Source organism: Physeter macrocephalus, chromosome 2 (genome assembly GCF_002837175.3).
Source record: "Physeter macrocephalus isolate SW-GA chromosome 2, ASM283717v5, whole genome shotgun sequence".
NCBI classification, from domain to species: Eukaryota; Metazoa; Chordata; class Mammalia; order Artiodactyla; family Physeteridae; genus Physeter; species Physeter macrocephalus.
Genome location: NC_041215.1, coordinates 1468491 through 1489528, shown reverse-complemented (window position 1 = coordinate 1489528; position 21038 = coordinate 1468491). Strand labels below are relative to the sequence as shown.

The following is a 21038-nucleotide window of genomic DNA, read 5'->3' as shown; positions in this document are numbered from 1 at the left end:
ATATACACTACCAAATGTAAAACAGATAGCTAGTGGGAAGCAGCCGCATAGCACAGGGAGATCAGCTCGGTGCTCTGTGACCACCTAGAGGGGTGGGATAGGGAGGGTGGGATGGAGACGCAAGAGGGAGGGGATATGGGGATACATGTATACGTGTAGCTGATTCACTTTGTTATATAGCAGAAACTAGCACGCCATTGTAAAGCAATCATACTCCAAAAAAGATGTTAAAAAAAAAAAGTTCCAATCCTTCTCAACAAGTTTTCTTCCTCTCTTACCCAACTGTGTATTGATACAGGAAAATCCCTAGCCCTTGTAAATGCTCATGTGCAGCATGCCCAAAGAAAAAATGGCAGGGAACAATTAATGGGAGCTGGATCAGCTGAAACTATGCACACAAGGAAAGACAAAGGAATAACAGGAAACGGAAACACAATACCAGACACAATAAGCTCCCAAAGCAATAATTATATTACAATTTCCCACCAGCTGGCTTAGAAATCTCAAAGCACTGAAACGCCTATCTTCCATTCCCAAGTAAAATGCCCTTCTAGTTTGGGGAAATACTACCATCACTTCCCAATGTCCCTGAGGCTCCACTGAAGAGAACCCATTGTGAAGGATTCTAGAATGAGCAAGACCTACTACCTTCCCTCGGCATGAGGTCCTAGACACTCCTTGCAGGTCAGCCTATATTTCTGATCATGAGAAAGGATTCAAGATTATGTCTGGATTACCTTCGAGACATCTCCTCTGACCAAATGGCTTCTCCTAGCCCCCAGAATGCACTTCATCCAACAAGCATTTCTGAGTGTCAGTGATGTTCTATATATGCTATGCTGGGGGTACACAAGAGAATAACAGATTATCCCACTCCTTAAGAAGCCAAAACTCACTTAGAGTTCCAGCAGCACTGAATTTATACTGAATGAAGAGCTGGGGGCTCTGCAAGATGACATGCCTTCAGGTAGAAAAGAAGAAAGCAGATGTACAAATGGTCTTTGTTCCAGTGGAGGAAAAAGACGAAGACTAAGAGAGGTAAGACAAGGAGGAAGGAAGGAAGGAAGGAAAGGAAGAGAGGGAGGGAGGTAGGGAGGGAGGAAGGAAAGAAATAAGGAATGGGGGGAGGGAGGGAAGAGAAATAAATTAAAAGGACAAACTGAGGCATAAGATATGATACATGGAAAAGATATGTTCTTATAGATCTGAAGTTCTCGCTTGGAGATGGGATAAGATATCATTGCCTAATCTGGAATTACAACGCTTGAATCCTTGAACCTCTCCAAGAGTTCAACTCTTAGGAAGACCCATAATTGTCTCTTACTGGTTTTCAAATATTCTTTCAAGTTCAAGAATACCCCTAAGACTTCAATACACAGTCTCTGCCTTGACTATCCGACAAAAGAGAGGAATCGAAACAGATATTTCACTTTTAGAATAGCCTAAGTGACATACGTTTTGTGACATGGTTCAAGACACTCATCTCTTTCTATTCATCAACTGAATTATCAAAGAATTCTCCTACCAAGGAGAATCTCAAATAATTACCCATTTCAGCTGCCTTTGAGTATGAAGCTTTCATAACTCACCCAATGTCTTGATCAGAATGATGATTTACGGACTTCTACTTTTTTTTTTGGAGAAACCATCCCTTCAAGTAAACAAGTTCATACCATAAGTTGCTGACCTGACCCATGGCTCCAGAGGTGAACATGTGACCATAAGTACACAATCTGCATATTCATTCTCCTGGTCACACTGTTTAAGACCTTAGCACATGACCCAAGATAGTTCTTGGCATAGGATTTTGGTCGAACAACAGGGAACCTAGAGTTGCTTAAGCTAGTAGAATATGAATCTGAGTTTCCCAGTGGCTTCCCCATTGGAAAACTTGCCTCAGAAGGCAGCCAACAAAAGGAAAGCAGAGCCAAGATCTAGAGAGGCAGAGACTATCCAAATGACACTAAGCATCTGGATCCAGCCGTACCGAAGGCCAAGTACCCCCAAGATTTTTCAATAATGCGAAATAAAATAAAGTCCTATTTCCCCAAGTCAGCTTGAGTTGCATGCTCTTCCTTTGCACCGTTAAGAATCCGGACAATACATTTCCTGTATGCTTCTTCTTATTTCCCATCACACACAACCAACCTGGTCACACACACGACCAATTCCCTGCCTAACTGTGCCTTGTAGCCAGGAGACACATAAATTGTTATTTTGCAGGTTGCATTGGAATGACTCCACCTCTAAAGCCTTTTAAACGGGTAGCTAACCTCCGTGATGCTGACCATCGAATATCAAATCTCTTAGGTGCTCTAACGTGTCAGCTCACTTTTTGGCCACTAGGATTTCACGGACAGGCGGATCAGCTGCAAATACCCGCTCATCTGTCATGTGCATCCTCGTAGAGCCAAATAAATGTCAAATTCTCTGAGTTCTCCTTCCCCATCCCCATGGAATATAGATTCCTGGAAGGTTTTCACCATATCTCAAATCAAATGAAGAATGTTAGATGAAAGGCAGAAGAGCCTCAAATCACAAATCATAGTCACTGGAGGAGACATAACTCTTCAACATATGAAGATGTCTTCTTTTTTTCCCCAAATGAACTTGGAACAATTATTACCTATTCATAACTCTCTAAGTTGGATTTTTAAGCTGTTTTTAATCAGCAGCTGGTTATAATTTTGTAAAAGAGTTTCTCCAATGGCACAAATACTGCTGTACCCCAGAGGAATTGCAGAGCTAATCAATCACTCTTACATAACTAGTACTCACTGTGAAAATAATGTTCTTGACCGAACAATGAACTTGAACACATATTCCAAAGCTTTCAGCGTTCTTAAAATTGGCTCACATTGCTCTCCTCTGCTGGAGGTATCCAAGTAAGTCTTCAGCACCATCATCAATTTCCTGAATAAGGGATTATATTTTCAAAATACATCTCTTTTCAGCCCACAGCATGGTAATTAGTTTGTTTACTAAATTATAAGGCATTCAATCAAAGGTTAGAGGTGATGCTCTAAGTGAGTTAGAGCTCACTTAGTCACTTACACCATAAAAATAACTCTGCCTAAAAATATATGTTTCATACAGGGAGTGAATAAGTATTTCCTGTCCATAAAAAGCCAGCAAAGAAAAAAGTAGTGAGAAAAAAATCTTTTGACTGGGAAAACTAGTCACAGTGAGGATGTGAGGGGGGATGATAGTGGTGATAATGTTCTTTTCAGCTTTTTCTTCCCACAGAAAATGTTCTTGTAATATCATGGAACTCCGTTGCCTGGAAACTTACCATGTTTCTTTATTACCAGCAGGGTAGACTTCGAACTACTTGGCCTGCTTTTCCAGGTCCCTTCACAAACGGGCCGCCATCAACTTTTCCAGCATCATCTCTGATCTCTAACCCTCAGTTCTCTATACACAGGCTGTACTGAGCTACTTGTCCTATTCACTTCCTTCTCTCTAGCCTTTGAATCCCAGTGTGTATCACAAGTAGCTGTTCAATAAATGATAGCTGACTGACTGACTAAATGAATGAATGAACGAGCAAACACTTCCATGTACTTCTGCCACCATAAAGTATTCATATCAACCTATGAGTCTGCATATTTTTATTTAATCCAAATAACACAGCCAGATTGGGTTTTGTCAAAAAAGGTAGAACTCACACAGGCTGGCGACAAAAAGAAACTACTCAAATTTCTGTGACCTAGGCATCCTGGCAGGGCAAGTAGGAAGTACACAGTTACTTACTTGTAAGCTAGGGTAGCACTGAAATGCTGTTGAATGTAAGCCTCCAGAACGGTGTTGAAATGCTGGAATTTCCGGTCAGCAATGAGTCCTATTATGTAGATCTTGAGGAAGAAGCAAGGAATCAGTGTTTTGTGGGCAGACCCAGGACAGGAAGCTGTATTCACATGGCATAACTGAATCCCTATCAAATTCTTTTGCCCAGGAATTAGGTCACTAATATAGCTTCAGTCCTTTTCATTAAGGTAGTACCTCTCCTCAAAAGTATTTCATGAAGTATGCTACAGGGTTTCACGGTCAGATAAGCTTGAGAAATCTCAAGTTATCAACCTTAGACTGCCTTCTTTATTGCAGGCCTTATCAGAGTCTTCCATATGCTTATGTGCATTGTAAATCTCCAAGAGAGTCATGCAATGGTCAGCACTCCCCTAAGTTCTTTAATCAAAGGATCTTTTTGTCAGGAAGCATTTTTCCTTAGACACAGCTTTCTAGGAGGCCCTCTTGGGAAGCACTGGATTAAGTCACAGTTGTCTCCAAGTAAGCTCTTTAAAAATGTAAATGTCACTGACACAAAGGGTTGACACCTTCATACTTTATTGGTCACTGATACCTTAATGCAGATTTTTTTTTTAATGTTTATTTTGACATGACATTGAGAAGATGTGAGTTGGGACCACAAGAGGAAGAACAGACCATTTCGAAAGGTGGAAAGGAGACAGATCAGGCTGGTGTACCACCCACTCTAAAATGTTCTGGGTGGGCAGGAGGAGTGTAACAACTGCTGAGTTGGAGACTGAGCAGGAAGAAGGTAAAAAAAGAGGTAGGAAACATTTGGGGTGCTTTACAACCTGGCCAAGGACTCACTCCCCGCATTCATGGAAAGCCAAAGCGACTATTCACGGCATCCAGCTTCATGTACTTTGAACCAGGGCCAATCCACCATCAGCACTTAAACACTCCCCTTTTAATCACCCTGCCCATGCTTTCAAATGAACTCGAAGCAGACGAAGGGAAACAGCAACTCGTTCATTGGTCTGGTTGCCAAATGTTACAATGCCTCCAAAAAATTCATGAAAAGGGCCATGTGGGCCTTAAGTTCTCTGTGTTCTCACAGTGAGACACACGTTAATGCCCAATGTCACTAAACACTGGCCCCCTCTCTCTTACCAAAGCATCAAAGACGAGGATGTCATACTCATTACTTTGAGAATGTTCCATCATGATGTTGAAGAGGGCATCCAGAGTATCCTGGAGAAACTGGGCAAAATAATGAAGGTCTTGTAAGAAAGAGTGTAGGTGACCCAGCAGTCCCACTCATCAGTGTTTACCCAAGAGAACGAGGGCACACATCCACCATGTGCCATGTTCAGGAGGGCCAGGTACTTTACTCACAAGAGCCAGAACTTGGAGCAACCCAGCTGTCCATCTTCAGCAGAGTGGATAAGCAGAGGGTGGCATTTTCACATTATAGAATACTCCACAGCAATAAAAAAAGAGCAAACTACTTCAACGTGGAATGATGAATATAACTCTTGTGAGCATTGTGCAGGGTAAGATAAGTCAGACACAGAAATGTTTATTCATTATCACTCTCTTTTTATGAAATTCAAGAACAGGCAAAAACCCCATCTATAATGATGGTAGTGAGCTTAGTGGTTACCCCCGAATAGGTTAGTGACAGAGAAGGGGTAAGAGGGAACCCACTGCAATGATAAAAATGTTCTGTACCTTGACCTAGGTGGTGGGTAGACAGTTGTATACATGTGTAAAAATACACTGAACTGTACTCTTTAGATAAGTGCTCCGTACATATGTTATTACTATATGTAGAGTATACATCAATAATAATTTTTTTCTAAAAAAAAAAAAAAGAATGCAAAAGGGAGACAACAGAATGCCCTTTCAGATGACTTTTCCAGGCGGCCAAAGGTGACAGGCCTTATAAAAGGATGTCTGGGGAATTTCCCTGCCATTGTTGAACCAGGTAGGTGGGTCAACAGTACACAGTTAAAGCACTGATCCGGAAATTCGACCACTGCTTCTCCGTGTATGGGCAATTAACTAAAATTTGATACCCCTCCCTCCTAAGAGATGGGTCAATATTTCCTATAGTCGAAACACAGAGCTGCTACATAAAGATATTCAATCTCAGAGTTTCTAGCTATACCAGGTTCCCAATGGAAACAAGATCACCAGGACCTCTGGGAAACACTTGTCCCAATTCATAGTGCTGGAGAGACAGTTGCTTTCATTAGATCTGCACTTCAGACACTATATTCTCCACCACCATGTGGACACAACAATACATCTGACATTTGCATTGTTTTCTGCTTGTTTCACCTAAAATGTGAGCGCTGATGTCTTTCCTTTTCTCATGTTTAATACATAACATTCTCGAAGCAGCAGAAACCAAGAATACTTTTTATTTCTAACAACAACATGTAGATAATACTAAGAGATCATACTACTATAGCAACTTACAACAACAAAAATAAATAATAGTTACTATTTGTTGAACTTTGTACAATTTCATATGCGTTATTTCAATTATTGTGCATTATGTGTAAGAGACTTGCTGAGTAATTTTTAACTATTTATCATCTTGAATGCTCACAACCCTGCAAAATATGTCATATTGATAATACTATCACATAAAGTTGGCAAGCAGTTGAACTGGGATCTACACCAAAGTTGATCTATTTCCAGAGACTGAGCACAACCATACTTTTCTCCTGCTCAAGATTCAGCATCACTGAACCGTATCATGCCCCAGATTGACCAATAAGGGCTTCTAATGCCGACTTGGGACACTGTATCCCATTGTCAGAAGCAAAGTTGTCCTATCTCCCTCAGCACTTCATCTCTTCCCTGAAGCCACCCATGATTTAAAGCTCTGTCACTGGTGGATGAATACAGGCAAAATGAAGCCCCACTGACCTTTACTACTTCTTCTCCATCGACAATCTTCAATTTTTCTAAATTCTCCTGTAGCAGTTGTGGCTTCATACGCCACTTCAGCAAACCCAGCAAACCCACTAAAATAGAGTCCAGACAAGCAGAATTACTATTACTGGCCTAAAATGTCCGTATCAGGACCTCCCCTGGCCTGCCCACACATAAACACACACACACACACACACACACACAGCTATCAACGCTTCCGATACCATTCTGGGTGAGCTTTGTGGAGCACACCAGCGTAGAAATGGAGAATACATCCCGGGAGCTGACAGAGAGCCCCCCGACACTGCTGGAGCTTCGACTCAAGGTAGTCCCCTTGTTTTCCACATGGTGTCGGTAAGAAGGAAGAGTCAGGTAAGCACTGGCATCCTCCATCTTCTTGCTGTCCCCCTGGAAACAACACCTTGGTTACTTCCCCAAGCCAAGGGTATGCACCCAATGCTACACAGAGTTTGCAGTGGCCAGATTACACACTGTAGGTAGAGAGGATCAGAAACAGTGAGGGACATCATAAGAGGAGCAGTGAACATCAGCTGGTAAGGCAGGGCTGTTTTTCCACACAATAGGCGAGAACCCAAGGTTACGTTAATGGGAAAGGGGTTGATCAACCACCTGAAGGCTCTGTGCACTTCATTAATGGCACAGAGGGAACTGAAGATTCCCAAACAGGATATTTTAATTCATTCTAAGTTTTATAAGATCTTAACACAAACAAGCCCACCAGCAGGATAAGAAATCAGCTTAAAGAAGAAGTTAACAGCAAAGGCACTAGATTCTGAAAGTGATGGTATTTAGACCCTCTTCTACCATTCACATGCCTGTGTCATTTGGTATACATTCCTTGGTCTCTCTGTGTCTCGTTCTTCTCATGATTAAACTGAGAATTAATCATATTACCTACTTCTAGAAATCTGGAGCAGACTAGATGGCATAATGCATAAAGAACACTTAGTAAAATGACAGACACACAAGTCCCTTGGCATGCTGAAATGAATGACTAGAGGTAGGCATTACAGCAGTCAGCATTTACTGAGCCCTTACTCCGCACTAGATGCTGCACTAAGTGCTTTATATGCCTTAGTTCATGTCATTTAAGCCTCACAACAATTGTTATTGTTGTGGATACTGTTATCATCTTTACAGTTTACAGATGAGGAAACTGAGGCTTAAGGAGGGTGACTAAATTGAAAACTGACTGCAACTGGAACTCTGCCCCCAATGAGTTCACAATCTTTTAAACCAAGAACTACCTTGATGTGTCAAATATGAGAAAACAGAGCCTGTACAGAAGGAAAAGGGGTGTTCTGGAAAAGCCAAAGAGACTCAGAGAAGAGTACCATGTTATGAAGCTTTGATGAGGCTGTGTTGGCCATGCAGACCACAGGCAAAAGGGCAACTCCAACCTCCAATGCTGAGAAAGTCAAAGGCAAGGGTTTGATCTCTGTGCTGACCACTTAGGCTTGCCCTATTTCACAGCCATACCCTTTGCCTCCAGCCAGGGGCTAGCTAGAGACCCACCACTGTCACAGGAGTGGTTGTGGGAAAGCATGCATATAAGATCAGGAAAATACTTCCCCACTTCTAGAGAACAGTGCAAGACTCATGACGTAAAAATAACAGCAGCTGCCATCTATACTCTTTTACATGGTCCTTTTGCGTGGGTCATCTTATGATCATAAACATGGCCATCACCCCTTAAGGAAAAGGAAACTGAGACTCAGCAAGACATGTGAGATGACTCCAATTTAGTCAACAGCAGGATCGGGACCCTAAATTGTGATATTTTTTCCATTAGCCACAGTGAGGAATCTCTCAAATATTTCTTGCTGGTCTTCTGTACATCCCACAGGTGTCTTAACAGAGTCAAAGCCCACTCTGTATGTAACAATAACCTTCCATTGACTGAGAATTCCATGTACCCATCAATGTCATGTTTACATGCACTGACTCATATAATCCTCACAATTACTCACTGAGGGCTCATAGGTGAGGACACAGAGGCCCAGAGAAGTTAAGACTTCGTCCAAGGCCTCACAGCTGGGAAGCCCCTATGTGTGTGACTCTGGGGTCCCTGCTCTTAATTACCAAGCCGTCCTGCCATCTCCCTTTCACCTCCCCTGCATGCTCCCCACTGCAGAGTTAATCCCAGCTCATGGTACCTTTAGGACAACCAAGTCGTGGCATCCGTCATGCAGAGTGGTCCCATCTTCCTTCATCAACTTCACATAGGACGTGGCAAAGTTCTTTTCTCCTTTATCCTTAGCTGAAAAGAGCATTGCTGAGGTCAGGGAAAAAAAATGATACTTGGGCCACCCAATGATCCCACCCCTCTCCCCTTAGGGGTTTTGCAGAGACGCCATTTGGTTGGGTACTCACATTCCTGGGATGACCGATGTCGAAACATGAATCGCAGGTGGATCCTCTGCATGTCTTCAATAGGGACGGCCACCTCGGTAGGCAGAAACCAGAGCTCAGGAGACAATGAGTTAAAGGGCCCTCCCCACTCCACCCCGACCCCCGCAAAGGGCAGCCTGACCATTTAACTTAGAGTGCTGCGTGCTGATTTATTACCCAGCCATCAAGCCTGATGAACTGTAAATACATTACCTAAGAACTGGCTATGAAGAGAAAATAAAGTACCAAATGTAATCCATTTGGCAAATTGCATTCCCAGCCAATGAAAAGAGATCTGTAAATTATAGTGAGGGAAAATGAATCTCCCCAAATTGATATAAAAGTCACATAACTTTAGCGCAGGATTTAATGCATTGCACACTGCACAATGCACATTTTCCTTACAAACTTCAGGAGTCTGGGCAGTTGCAGCAGGGCTTAGAAAATTAACAGTGCCCATTAGGGGGCTTGCTGGGGGACTGTCATTTATGTAAATTAATAAAAATGCTTGAATCCAATCACATTCGGGAAAATCCTAGGCCTCATTCCCATCTTTGGTTTTTCCTCCAAGGACACTGGGCCAAGACAATCACCCCTTGGTCACCCAGTTTCACTGTCCAGTGAGTGGTCTGCTGTACCCTTGACTGAGGTGCTTTTGGCCTGTCTCTGGACTATCCCACCTCCCAAAGCCCCACAGCAATCCCTGTATTATACAATTCAGGCCCAGACAGAGAAGCTTAGCTACCTGTGAGAAAACCACTCAGATTTTCTGTGGATACTTTCTGCTCCAGAAAATGAAATTTGAGCCCAAAGAGGTCCACCACTGGTTTGTGTGTCTCAGAGCACAAGAACTGAGAGTCACATGGGCAGCTGTTGTCCAATTCATTCTTTCACTGCACATTGAATCAATACTATAAGCTACAATCATGTGAAGCAATGGCCATGCTGACGTAAGGCAGAGTCCCACTCAAAGAGCTCATGGCCCACACAGGGCAACGCATAATTATCACCATGTGATGAGGGCTAGCAAAGAGATATAACTGGCGTACAAGAGAGCACAGAGAAGAGAAAATAACCTGGTCCAACAGCTCTCTGACCCCAAAGTTGGGTAGGTCATCACTTTTAAGAGAGTGAGTACAGGGAGACCCACTGAGGAAAACAGGAATATAGCTGAGAAGGCACAAACCACTGAGGTTTGAAGAGCTACCTCTGAAAGAGAAGTCTTATGAATATCTTCAGTTTGGATTCAGAGCACAGAGTGAGTAAAGACTGCTATTAATTACAAGGCAGAGACATTTGAAGCTGTGATCAAGCTTCACTGTCCACTGAATTAATTCCAAACTCTACTTCCAATGCATGATATTCCCTTCTGCTTTAGTGTGACAATCTGGTAATGCAAATACTTGTGGTTAATGCCACTTCCATCTGAGGTACCCTCCCAACAGGGTATCTACCAGGCATTAAATAGCTTTTTATTAGCCTCACATTTGCTCCCAAGCTCTGTCACTCCTCACTGCTGAGTAGAACGACACAACTTGATGGCTTGGGCACAGTCCACAAGATCATCTGACAATGCCATGCTGGCTAGCTGTTGGGCCGGTGAAGGGTGATCGAGAGAACCGGGCGGTCGCCCACTGGGTCACTATTTCCACTGCCTGACACACCACCAGAGACATGCTAGGCTACTGTTTCAGATCTTAGGGAGGCTTAGGGCCCCCCAACTATTATCATCATCATTATTATTTTTATTACCTTGACTGTTTCCATCCACCGTGGCTGTTTGACTTGATAGTACACGACGGACCGATATTCATTCATAGGTTTGTCCCCAGCTCCCACGCAAATTGCATTCTGACCCAAGAAAAATGGAAAGAGAGAAAACACTATAGAATTGCCATTTTCTATGCTTGGGCAAATTTTGGTCCCGAGGCCAAGGCTGGCCACAGGGCCTGGGATAACCCTGCCTTCTTTAAGCCTTCTGCCAGGTACCCTTCTACATTACGGATTTATACATGAACGTGCCCGGCCCTGGGAGCGACAGCTGCTTAACTATAGAAATTCTATTACTTGTATTCTGGAAACCACTGGAGCATAGTAGGAGCTGACGTGGCTGCCCTATTGTCAATGGTAACCAGCCTTGGAGTTGCTGCGTGCTGCCAGTCTTATTAGTTCTATTTGTTTCCTACATCTGAATTGCACAAAGTTACCAAACAGGCTCAGATTAGCCAAGCAGCAGCCCGTTCTGATGGATTTCTGATGCTAACACACCCAGGTGCTGGCGGGAGCTGGGCAAGGGGAGGGAGCTTGGGTTTCAGACAGACACATGGGCAGAGGGGGCTAAAGGAGCCCACAGTTAGGGAGCATCTTCCAGGTACCAGGCCCGTGCTAAGCACTGGGATACGGGCATGAGTCAGAGAGTAAACCTGACCTGAGGGTTCACAGTGTGGTGTAGGAATCATTATATGAGCAGACAAATCACTAGGCAATGTGAAGTGATGACAGATATATGTATCCAGTTGTCCCTTGGTATCCACAGGGGCTTGGTTCCAGGGCCCTCCCTTCCCCACCACTGATTTAAAAAAAAAAAAAAATCCACAGATGCTCACGTCCCTTATATAAAACAGTGTAAACAGTATAGTACAGTCGAACTTCTGCATCTGCAGATGCAGAACCTGCAGGTACAGAGGGCTGACTGTATAATACTATGGAGCACAGAGAAAGGACACTTCAGTGTCCCCTGAAGACTCGGGGAATGTTTCTTGGAGGTGATGACAGTTGAAGATCTTGAAGAAAGGTTCCAAGTTGGCTTTGAGCACAGGAAGGACATTCTGAGAGAGAGTGAGCACAGAGCAAGCATACCTACATAGGGTATTTATTCTTAAAAAAATCACCCTCAGAGTAACAAAGAATTACCTTGCAATAGAGTATGCCAACCCCTAATTCTATCTCTGTGTTCATTCCAGTTGTTTGGCCCCAGAACAAGATCACTCAGAAGGGGCCTAAGTTCGGTTTTTATACCAGAACAAGAGATTTCAACCTCAAGTCTTCAGAGATCTGGGGACATGAGGATTGGTTTTGCAGCCCCAAGCCCCCAAACTACAAAACTGTGTGCCTCTGGGCACTTTTATGGTGAGAGAATCCATATGACTCTCACTAGATTACATCAGATTCTCCAGTGGATTCCCCACCAGGCTGAAGGACCAAAGCTGGCCACTCTGGGCCCCTGGGAAAGCATGCTAAGGTGTGGGAAGGATAATTCTGTCCCTCTGTACTTCTGAGCTATAGGGAAAGAATGAGTTCAGTTTCAATACTGACTGATGCTACATATGGCCAGATCAAACCCATCTGAAAATAAGGCTACAGCATCCTTTCAAAACTTATCTCTGAAAAAACAAGGACAACCAGGGAACTGCAAATGAGGGAAGACATACAACTCTCTTAATTTTCAATGGTATGGAGCCTCTCAGAACTTCTTGAGATGCTGAACTAAAAACATGCTTCCAAAGTTGTCCTAACCATTTAGAGAGCGCTTTGTGCCCAGCATTATGCTAAGCCCTTTACACGAACTGCCTCACTTAATTCAATCCTCACAACCACCTCTCATGATTACCGTCATTATCCCCATTTCAAAACTGAGTAAACCGAGACCCTGAGAGGTTACGTCACTTGTCCCAAAAGGTACCAACGCCCGGACTACATCTCAGACCCTCTAACTCTTTGCCCAGTGTTCCCTCTGTAACAACCTAGATGCCTTCCAGCCTCCTAAGATTTATATCTAGTGGTAATGATGGGCTTAGCATTTCTGTAGCTCAGCTAAATCCCACATAGCTTATAAAAACTGAAAATACACATGTATCTCTGCTGAAAGTAAAGCTGCTGTACAGCACGCAGCTGAATCCCACAAAACTATCTTGATGATGAAAATTTTTGATTGCCTAAAGCTGGAGAAAACGGACTCGGTATTATTCTGAGAAAGACCTAAGACAGCTCCCTCCCTCTCAACACTTCAGAGATAAAACTGAATGTCGCTGGGTGTGTAGAAAGAGCATTGTGACCAGGGACGGGGCCGGTTCTCAGGAAAATATAGATTTGTGCATGTCTCCAGTGAACCCATTCAACAATTTTCCCCATTGCCCACCCCCATGGCTCCCCGTTAACAAAGAGAGCCCCTAATTGGCTTCAGGTCAGTAGAAGGAAGCCTGGAAACTTTAATGCCGACTTGGCCTTGGTGGACACACTTCAGCAGGAGGAAAAATCAGGCTCCAAACCCAGGTCTTGTTTAACTCGTAGGAATCATCTGAGGAATAAATGACACCAAGGGTATGAACACATTTCGAGAGCCAGAAAGTGCTTTAGGATGACAAGGTCGGTCTTATCATGGGAAGATGCCAGTTAGTGTCCATGAGGCAGTAATCAAGCCTGCGACGGCTCTACCTTTCTGATAATAGAGAACTTCAATGAACACCTGTTATGTCAATTACCTCAGTTGGTATTCACAAGAGTAAGGTGCCACTGCTGGTCTAATTTTCAGACAGAGTCTCCTAGGCGTAGAGAGATTATGTAATTTGCTCCAGGTCATCCTGCTAATCCGGGCTGAGCTGGGCTTTCGGCCTGGATGCCTGGCCCCAGAGGTCATGTCTTAACCACTACACAGCACTGCCCCCCATACCCTACCTCCAGCCCTGTAAACTGGCTGGTCTCAGAAGAGCAGAGGTTTCTCAGCCCGGCATCTGAGCATTTTTACTTCTTGAACTTGCTTTAGGTATCCCCGCTGGATTGTCTGTTTGACCCCCTCAGATCCTTTCCAGGGCTTCAACCTGCAGTTGGTCTGCTTTTCCTAAATGTTACCTCCTTCCTGTTGCTGAGTATTTACTACATACCAGGTGCCTTACACCTACCATTTTGTATGAACAGCAACCTCATAAGGAAGAGATTATTATTTCTCTTTTATAGACATGTAAACTTGCCCAAGATCACACAGCTAATAGGAGAGGAGGGTGGGATTTGATGTCTGTCAGTTTGATCTCAGAGCCCAGCCTATTAGCTTCTCTGCTATGGGTCCTCCTGAGCAAGGTCGTTGAGACCCCAAAGTGAGGTAAGGACAAGTCTAACCTACTCTATCCTCTGACCCTGCTCTTCCTAGGAGCAGGAGGAGAAATCGATACCCCTAAAGGGGACTGTTCCCACCAACATCAAACAGGAACACTTAAGTGTGCTGCCTGACACTTAATTAGGCAGTAATATTTATTTCTGCAAGTAGAGAAAGAAAAGCCTCCCACAGGCTTCCTTAGCAATTTTCAGTAGTCAGTCAACTGAACTCCCCCTAACTTCCCTCATAGATGAAACTGCAAATTATCACTGTGCCCCACAGTTACCTCTCCATTTCTGTGCCCAAATTCCTGCCTATATATTCATCTTTGATAAGTGCGTCTGTTCAGCCTGGTTGGGTCTGACACGAAAGGATGGCAGAGTCGGAAGTACAAATGGTTCAGAAACGAGATAAGAGGTCTGCTTTCCCATTAACTGTTCCTTCTAATTTGTCCTTCAGCAACATCGAAGGCAAGCACATCAGTGTCTTAAAAAATGAGGCTGAGGTTAAAAAGTTCTCCAACAGGTAGTTGGATAAAACTGACTTCAAAGCATGGTCTATACATTTGTGAAACCCAATTTCCCTTTCAGATAAAAACCCTCTGCTCTTCTTTCGTGTTTCTTTGAGCAAAGTGTTTCTTACTTATTTTATTTTTCAGAAAAGTTTCAAAATCCAACAAAAAGAGGATTAAGGTAAATCCCTGGATTTTGCTCAACTAGATATTAATTAATGGGACCAGTCTTTTCGAACAAAAAGGTAATTGCGATGATTTCTTTAAATTTAAAAAATAATTACGAATCTTCCCAGAATTTGATGGGAGTGGTTATTAGCCTCATTTTTTAAATGAGAAATATTTGGAGGATTTTTTTTTAATGTACAGGCATTAGAGTGAAGTGTTTGATAAGAGGAACTGGAACCTGAAATCAAACCCCATCTCTGCCATATACTAACTTTATGACCCTGGGAAAGTTGTTTCACTTGACAAAGGTTTAGTTTCCCCCTCTGTAAAAATGGGGAAAATAACAGTAATGCATCATACTTATCACAGTGCCTGGCATGTAGCAATGCCTCTGTGAATGCTAGTTATTCGTAGGTAGAGGGTAGCAAAATCTGCCTGAGCTCCAGGCCCCCATGCTAAAGCAGAAGATCTATCAATATTCACACCCCTACCCTCCTGTGCTATCTGATCACCTACTGCGGCCTAAGAGGAATATCTGCCCACGCTGAAACTTCTGCTGAGAGCTGATTTTATTTTCAGCTAAGTACTCTGAAAGGAGAAATTGAGAAGCAAAACCCTCCCACACACTGGACACAACTGCTGACAACCTTAAAGGAAATATAAGTAAATAAATGTAAACACACATGACAAATATTGTACAGGACATATGCTGTATAAATATAGCAATATGCTTTGCATTCTTGAATTCACTCTGCTGGCCCTCTGGAGACCAATTTACAGATAAGGCTTTCCACCAGAATGTCTGGGTGAGTGCTAGGGAGTTAGATTAAGTGTTGGGAATGTCTGTTTCGAGGACATCCTGAGTCTTCACACCAGCCCAAGGCTCTGTATTGATCCTTTTTCTTGCCATGGGATTTTGCCTGAATAAACCAGCTCAGGATTCGATGAGAACATTTTTTTTTTTTTTTTTGTGGTACGCGGGCCTCTCACTGCTGTGGCCTCTCCCACTGTGGAGCACAGGCTCCGGACGCGCAGGCTCAGCGGCCATGGTTCATGGGCCCAGCCGCTCCGCGGCATGTGGGATCTTCCCAGACCGGGGCACGAACCCTTGTCCCCTGCATCGGCAGGCGGACTCTAAACCACTGCGCCACCAGGGAAGCCCTTGATGAGAACATTTTAACTGTGAAAAGCTAACCTATAAACTGAGGTGCCAAGCAAAAAAAAAGAAGAGGTCATGAAAGGAAAGGGACAGACACTGAAAAGCCAACTGCTTTGGTGTAAAGAAAGAACAACACCAGGTCTTATTACGGGCTACTGCGCCAGGCAAGCTCTAAAGGTGTAGATCGCCTTACTCAACACCACCCTGCAGGCACCTGGCATTTAGAGAGCAGGATCGGATTGGGAACGGGAAAAGAAAATCTTTATGAACAGAGGCACCCTAGGGGAGCCCTGTCACCCAGAGCAACAGCAGGGTCCCTTACAGGAAGCGTTTTGCCATCCTCCGCGCACACACACATGATCACTTCCACATTCCTCTGAGTGGTCTTGTTGTACTTGTCAAAGTCACCTTGTAAGAGAGTGATGTAGATGTCGTTCCTGACGTCCCCTGTGGCACAGGGAGAGAGACAACAGTTGGAGTCTGTGTAGCAGGAGAGGCACTGACTAGAGGGCGCGGGGAGTTGGGGAGCTGGTGGAAGTGCCACACCTTGTCTGTTAATGAAGTTAAAATCGGAACGATTTGGAAAAGCATTTTTACTTCATCAGGGAGGCTGGAGCAGTAGGTAACAAGAGGATGGAGGAACAGGAGGAAATTAGTTGCAAAAAGGGAGGTAGGATGGTCACGACTGGCCGTATTTTTTTTCTCCATTAAAAATCATTTAATTTTCATCCTCTAGTGACACCTTCTGGGAAGGCAAAGGCAAACTCCAATTGGATTGATCTTAGTGCATGAATAACAACCACAGACGGTTCTCTCCGCAGATCTCTTACTGTGCAGAAGCAGACAGAATGACTTTCTATCTGTGTCCGAGGAACACGGATGGGGTGAGGGACGGGGTGTGGAGGGTCTTCAGGAATGGGGGGGTGAGAGCTGAAAACCCTACAGGGGAATGCACAGGGATTGATGTCTCAGTAAAGCAGGCATAGATAAATTACACCAGTGGACCACCATGCAACTGTGGAAAGAAGGGGTAAGTCAGCGAGAGTGGTTATGGACACAAGTCCTAGACTCAAGCTTAAGGCAAAGAGGGAAGTTTCAAAAGAGTGTTATCATGCAGTCCCATTTACTTTCTTTTATTACACACACATTTGGAAAATACGTATCGTGGTTACTCCTGGAGACAAAGATTTGAGAGAGCTTTTAAGGTTTCACTTTAAATCTTTTCATGCCATTTGGACATTTTACAATGAGCGTGGACTCTTTTGGTAATAAAAAAAATAGCTTAGTAATTTAAGAGAATGTCAGTATTCACCCCAGAAGGAGTGAAATTATTCCACGTATAGTAAAGTGGAAAGGATGTCCATGATAAATTATTAAGTGAAAAGTGAGCTGCAGAACGCTATGTAAAGTATAATCAGTAATGGTATATAAAGTATATGAAGTGTGATTCCCATTTGTGGGGGGGTGGGTGCATGTGTGTATATTTATGTGTTTGTGTTTATTATGGGAATGCATAGAAGATTTTTGGATATACAACAATTGTTTTCAGTGGTTACCTTCAGAGAGAGAAATAGAGAAAAGCAGTAGAAAAGAAGTAGTTGACTCTCTAAAAAGAAAATGGATCACACTAGCTAGACCACCCCCAGCCCCGCCCAGGGGGGAAGAAGAACCTGGCATGATGATCTCCGGGAAGCCCAGCTTCCTGGCCACCACGGTGGTCCTGTCCACCAGGTGTGGGTAGTCCTTGCGGATCTGAATGATGTCACCCACAAGCATCTTCATGGTCACCCAGAGGCCTGGAAGGGAACACTCATGGTGAAGAGTCAACTTCAAGGTGTTCCCTCAGCCTTGCTCTCCCATCATCTCTCCCCTTGGTCTCTCTCTGGAGGAGACCATGGAAGCAGAGACAAGCGGCCACAGGTGCAGTGACCCAGCCCCAGGGGAGGATGCAAGGCAGGATGCAGAGGGGCTCTGGAGCAAGACACCTCCGACTTAAATCCCACAGGTTACTTCTAGCAGGGTCAGCTTCTGTCAAATCATTGCACCCCTCTAAACCCAGACTTCGTAAAGTGGGTTTGATACCATCTATCTCACAGGACCGTGGGAAGGATGAAATTGAACCAGGAAACATTTCACAGTGCCTGACACATAGGAGATAGGCTATACCAATTCCCTTCTTCCTTCAGGCACTAGGACATGCCTCCTTCTGCTTCCCATTTAGAGATTTCCAGCTCTGTAGATCACACTCCCCCATTCTTCACAATGGTCAGTCTGGAGGGAAGGCTATGTTTCCCAGGGATTAGGAGTTGATCTGTTTGCCACAGAATCAAGGGATCTCAAGCTGAAGTCAGGCCCAGCCCACTTGGCCTTTTGGCACTCTACCTTGCCCTCCGCTGTCTCCCTTGGAGGCTGTGACTTTGCCCAGCAGGCTGTGCAGGAAGTCATTCTCAGCTGTCACCCTAGAAAGGAAAAGAGAGCACAAAATACTTGCGTGGTACCCTCATGGGGTCCCTACCTTGTGGTTCCAGGAGCTCCAGAAAGCTGCCCAACCCCTCCATACACCTTAGGTGAAAAGTGAGCCTGCCCATGTCAGCTCAGAGAGTGTACCTGCCATCAAGAAGCACATCTCTCTTTTTCACAAAACAACATGGCTCTGAAATTTGGGGAATACCAATGCTACAAGTAGAGGCCATTTTTATTCCTAGGAAGACTCTTAAAAAGGAAGGATTCCCAAGCCCTCAAAATGAATATCTGCTCAGCAAGATGGAAAAGGCTTTAGCTGGAAAGGTGGAAAAAGACTCATGCTAAGTCCTAATCACATGACTTAGAGTCACTGACCTCATTATCTGTAACAAAACACCATCCTCCTTAGACAAACGAGGACAAAGTTCTCAAACTGGGGGTCCTGCTTTCTCAAACTTGTTTTAGATCAAGGAAAGGATATTCAACCTCCTCACTACCCTCCTCTAAAGTCATGGATATTTCTACCCACAAGAATTAGGTTCTGATTTCCTGTTATATGCTCCTGATACGTTGCTGCTTCACAGCTTCATGGTCCCTGTCATACTTAATCTTTTGTTCATTTAATTCTGCATCTAAACATAAGCTTCAGGAAGACAGGGCCACGTCGACCTTGTTCCCCACCTCATCCCCCCATGCCTGGCACAACGCCCGGCCCTCTGCCAGCCTTCAGTCAAAGTCCATTGAATAAATAACATCTGACGAACGAATAGGTGAGAAGCTGGTTGGTTTTCTTTTTTCACCCCAAATTCACAGTTTATCTAAGGGTTCAATCTTGGTGGTGTACATTCAATAGGTTGGGACAAATATATAATAATATATGTCCATCCCTCCTACACTCCTGATAACTACTCATCTCTTCGTTGTCTCCATAGTTTTGCCTTTTCCAGAATGTTATAGAGTTGAAATCATACAGTATGTAGCCTTCTCAGATTGGCTTCTTTCACTTGTAATATACATTTAAGGTTCCTCCATGTCTTTTCGTGGCTTAATAGCTCATTTCTTCTTAGTTCTGAATGGTATTCCATTGTCCTGAATGTACCACTGTTTATTTATCCATTCACCTACTGAAGGACATCTTGATTGCTTCCAAGTTTGGGCAATTATGGATAAAGCTGCTATAAACATCTGTGTGCAGGTTTTTGTGTGGACATATTTTCAACTTCTTTGAGTAAATACCAAGAAGCATGATTGTTGGATCATATGGTGAGAGTATGTTTAATTTTATAAGAAACCAACAAACTGGCTTCCAAGTAGCTGTACCATTTTGTATTCCCACCAGCAATGTATAAGAATATCTGTTGCTCCACATCCTCACCAGTATTTTGGTGTTGTTAGTGTTCTGGATTTTGGCCACTCTGATGGGTATGTAGTAGTTATCTCACTGTTGTTTTAATTTGCATTTCCCTGATGACATTTGATGCGGAACATCTTTTCATGTGCTTATTTGCCATTTGTATATCTACTTTGGTAAGGTGTCTGTTAAGGGCTTTGGCCCATTTTTTAATTGGGTTATTTTCTTATGGTTGATTTTTAATAGTTCTTTGTATAAGCTGCTTGGTTTTGAATGCCTCAGCACTGAGACCATCATTCTCAACCTGCCCTCCTCCTGGGAGGTCCTACCCGGGCTATCATCAACTCAGGGAATCAGTTCACCCTGCTTTTGTGTGGCCCTCAATCAGAAAGGATGTGGTTTCAGAGAATGGAAAGAAATGGGAAATCTCTCACGGGTGAAAAGGGATGAAGTGCTGCTTTTCTTCATCACTCTCTGCTTTCCCCTTGATGATGTCTGTTATATCCATAACTAGAAAGAAAAGAGAAATGAATTAATGGTTTAAGCCCTCTTGCTCCCAGGAAAGGGTAACAGTGGGATGAGCTTGTAGGGCAGGAGGCTGGGACAGGAAAGCCTAAAAAGGCAAGCAAGCCAGCATGAGATAATATACAGACAGCAAGGATTCATCACAGGCAGCAACTGGCAAACGCCTCTGGGCAAACCGGGTTGGGTGGTCAACAGTCAGGGAAGCATCCAAGAACCCAGGGCTTGGCAGAGGCCAAAAGGAAAGAGTCAGAGCCGTGCATATGGAATTAAGCTTATGGAATTAATTAGGTTTGGATCTGACATATTTGTATTGGATGTTTACTGTGCTGACAAAACCCAGGCATGGTGACCCTCTGTGGGATCTGAAGACTTATTCCCCCTCTTTTCGTAAACATGCTCATATGCACAGACACGTTATCTGTGGATCCTTGAACCCTGCATTTCCAGAGGGATCCTAGCCCCTCTGAAACTTCTCCTTAAATCAGCCACTGAAGGTCCATAAAAAACCAAGGTAAACATACGACCCAGCAATCCCACTACTGGGCATATACCCTGAGAAAACCATAATTCAAAAAGAGTCATGTACCAAAATGTTCATTGCAGCTCTATTTACAATAGCCAGGACATGGAAGCAACCTAAATGTCCAGCAACAGATGAATGGATAAA

The 21038-nt window shown here is 43.8% G+C and overlaps 1 protein-coding gene across 1 annotated transcript in view; it reads right to left on the bottom strand.

Moving 5' to 3' along the window:
• DOCK2 (dedicator of cytokinesis 2) overlaps window positions 1-21038 on the bottom strand; it is a 432741-nt gene that overhangs the window by 356322 nt on the left and 55381 nt on the right. The window contains exons 11-22 of the mRNA XM_028497312.1: window positions 20281-20356; window positions 18415-18491; window positions 17703-17828; window positions 16355-16479; window positions 10858-10956; window positions 9088-9160; window positions 8871-8974; window positions 6918-7101; window positions 6688-6785; window positions 4918-5007; window positions 3754-3854; window positions 2779-2913 (exon numbers count right to left, since the gene is read on the bottom strand). Of these exons, the coding sequence (XP_028353113.1) occupies window positions 2779-2913; window positions 3754-3854; window positions 4918-5007; window positions 6688-6785; window positions 6918-7101; window positions 8871-8974; window positions 9088-9160; window positions 10858-10956; window positions 16355-16479; window positions 17703-17828; window positions 18415-18491; window positions 20281-20356 (1288 nt within the window). The remainder of the gene's footprint in view (window positions 1-2778; window positions 2914-3753; window positions 3855-4917; window positions 5008-6687; window positions 6786-6917; window positions 7102-8870; window positions 8975-9087; window positions 9161-10857; window positions 10957-16354; window positions 16480-17702; window positions 17829-18414; window positions 18492-20280; window positions 20357-21038) is intronic.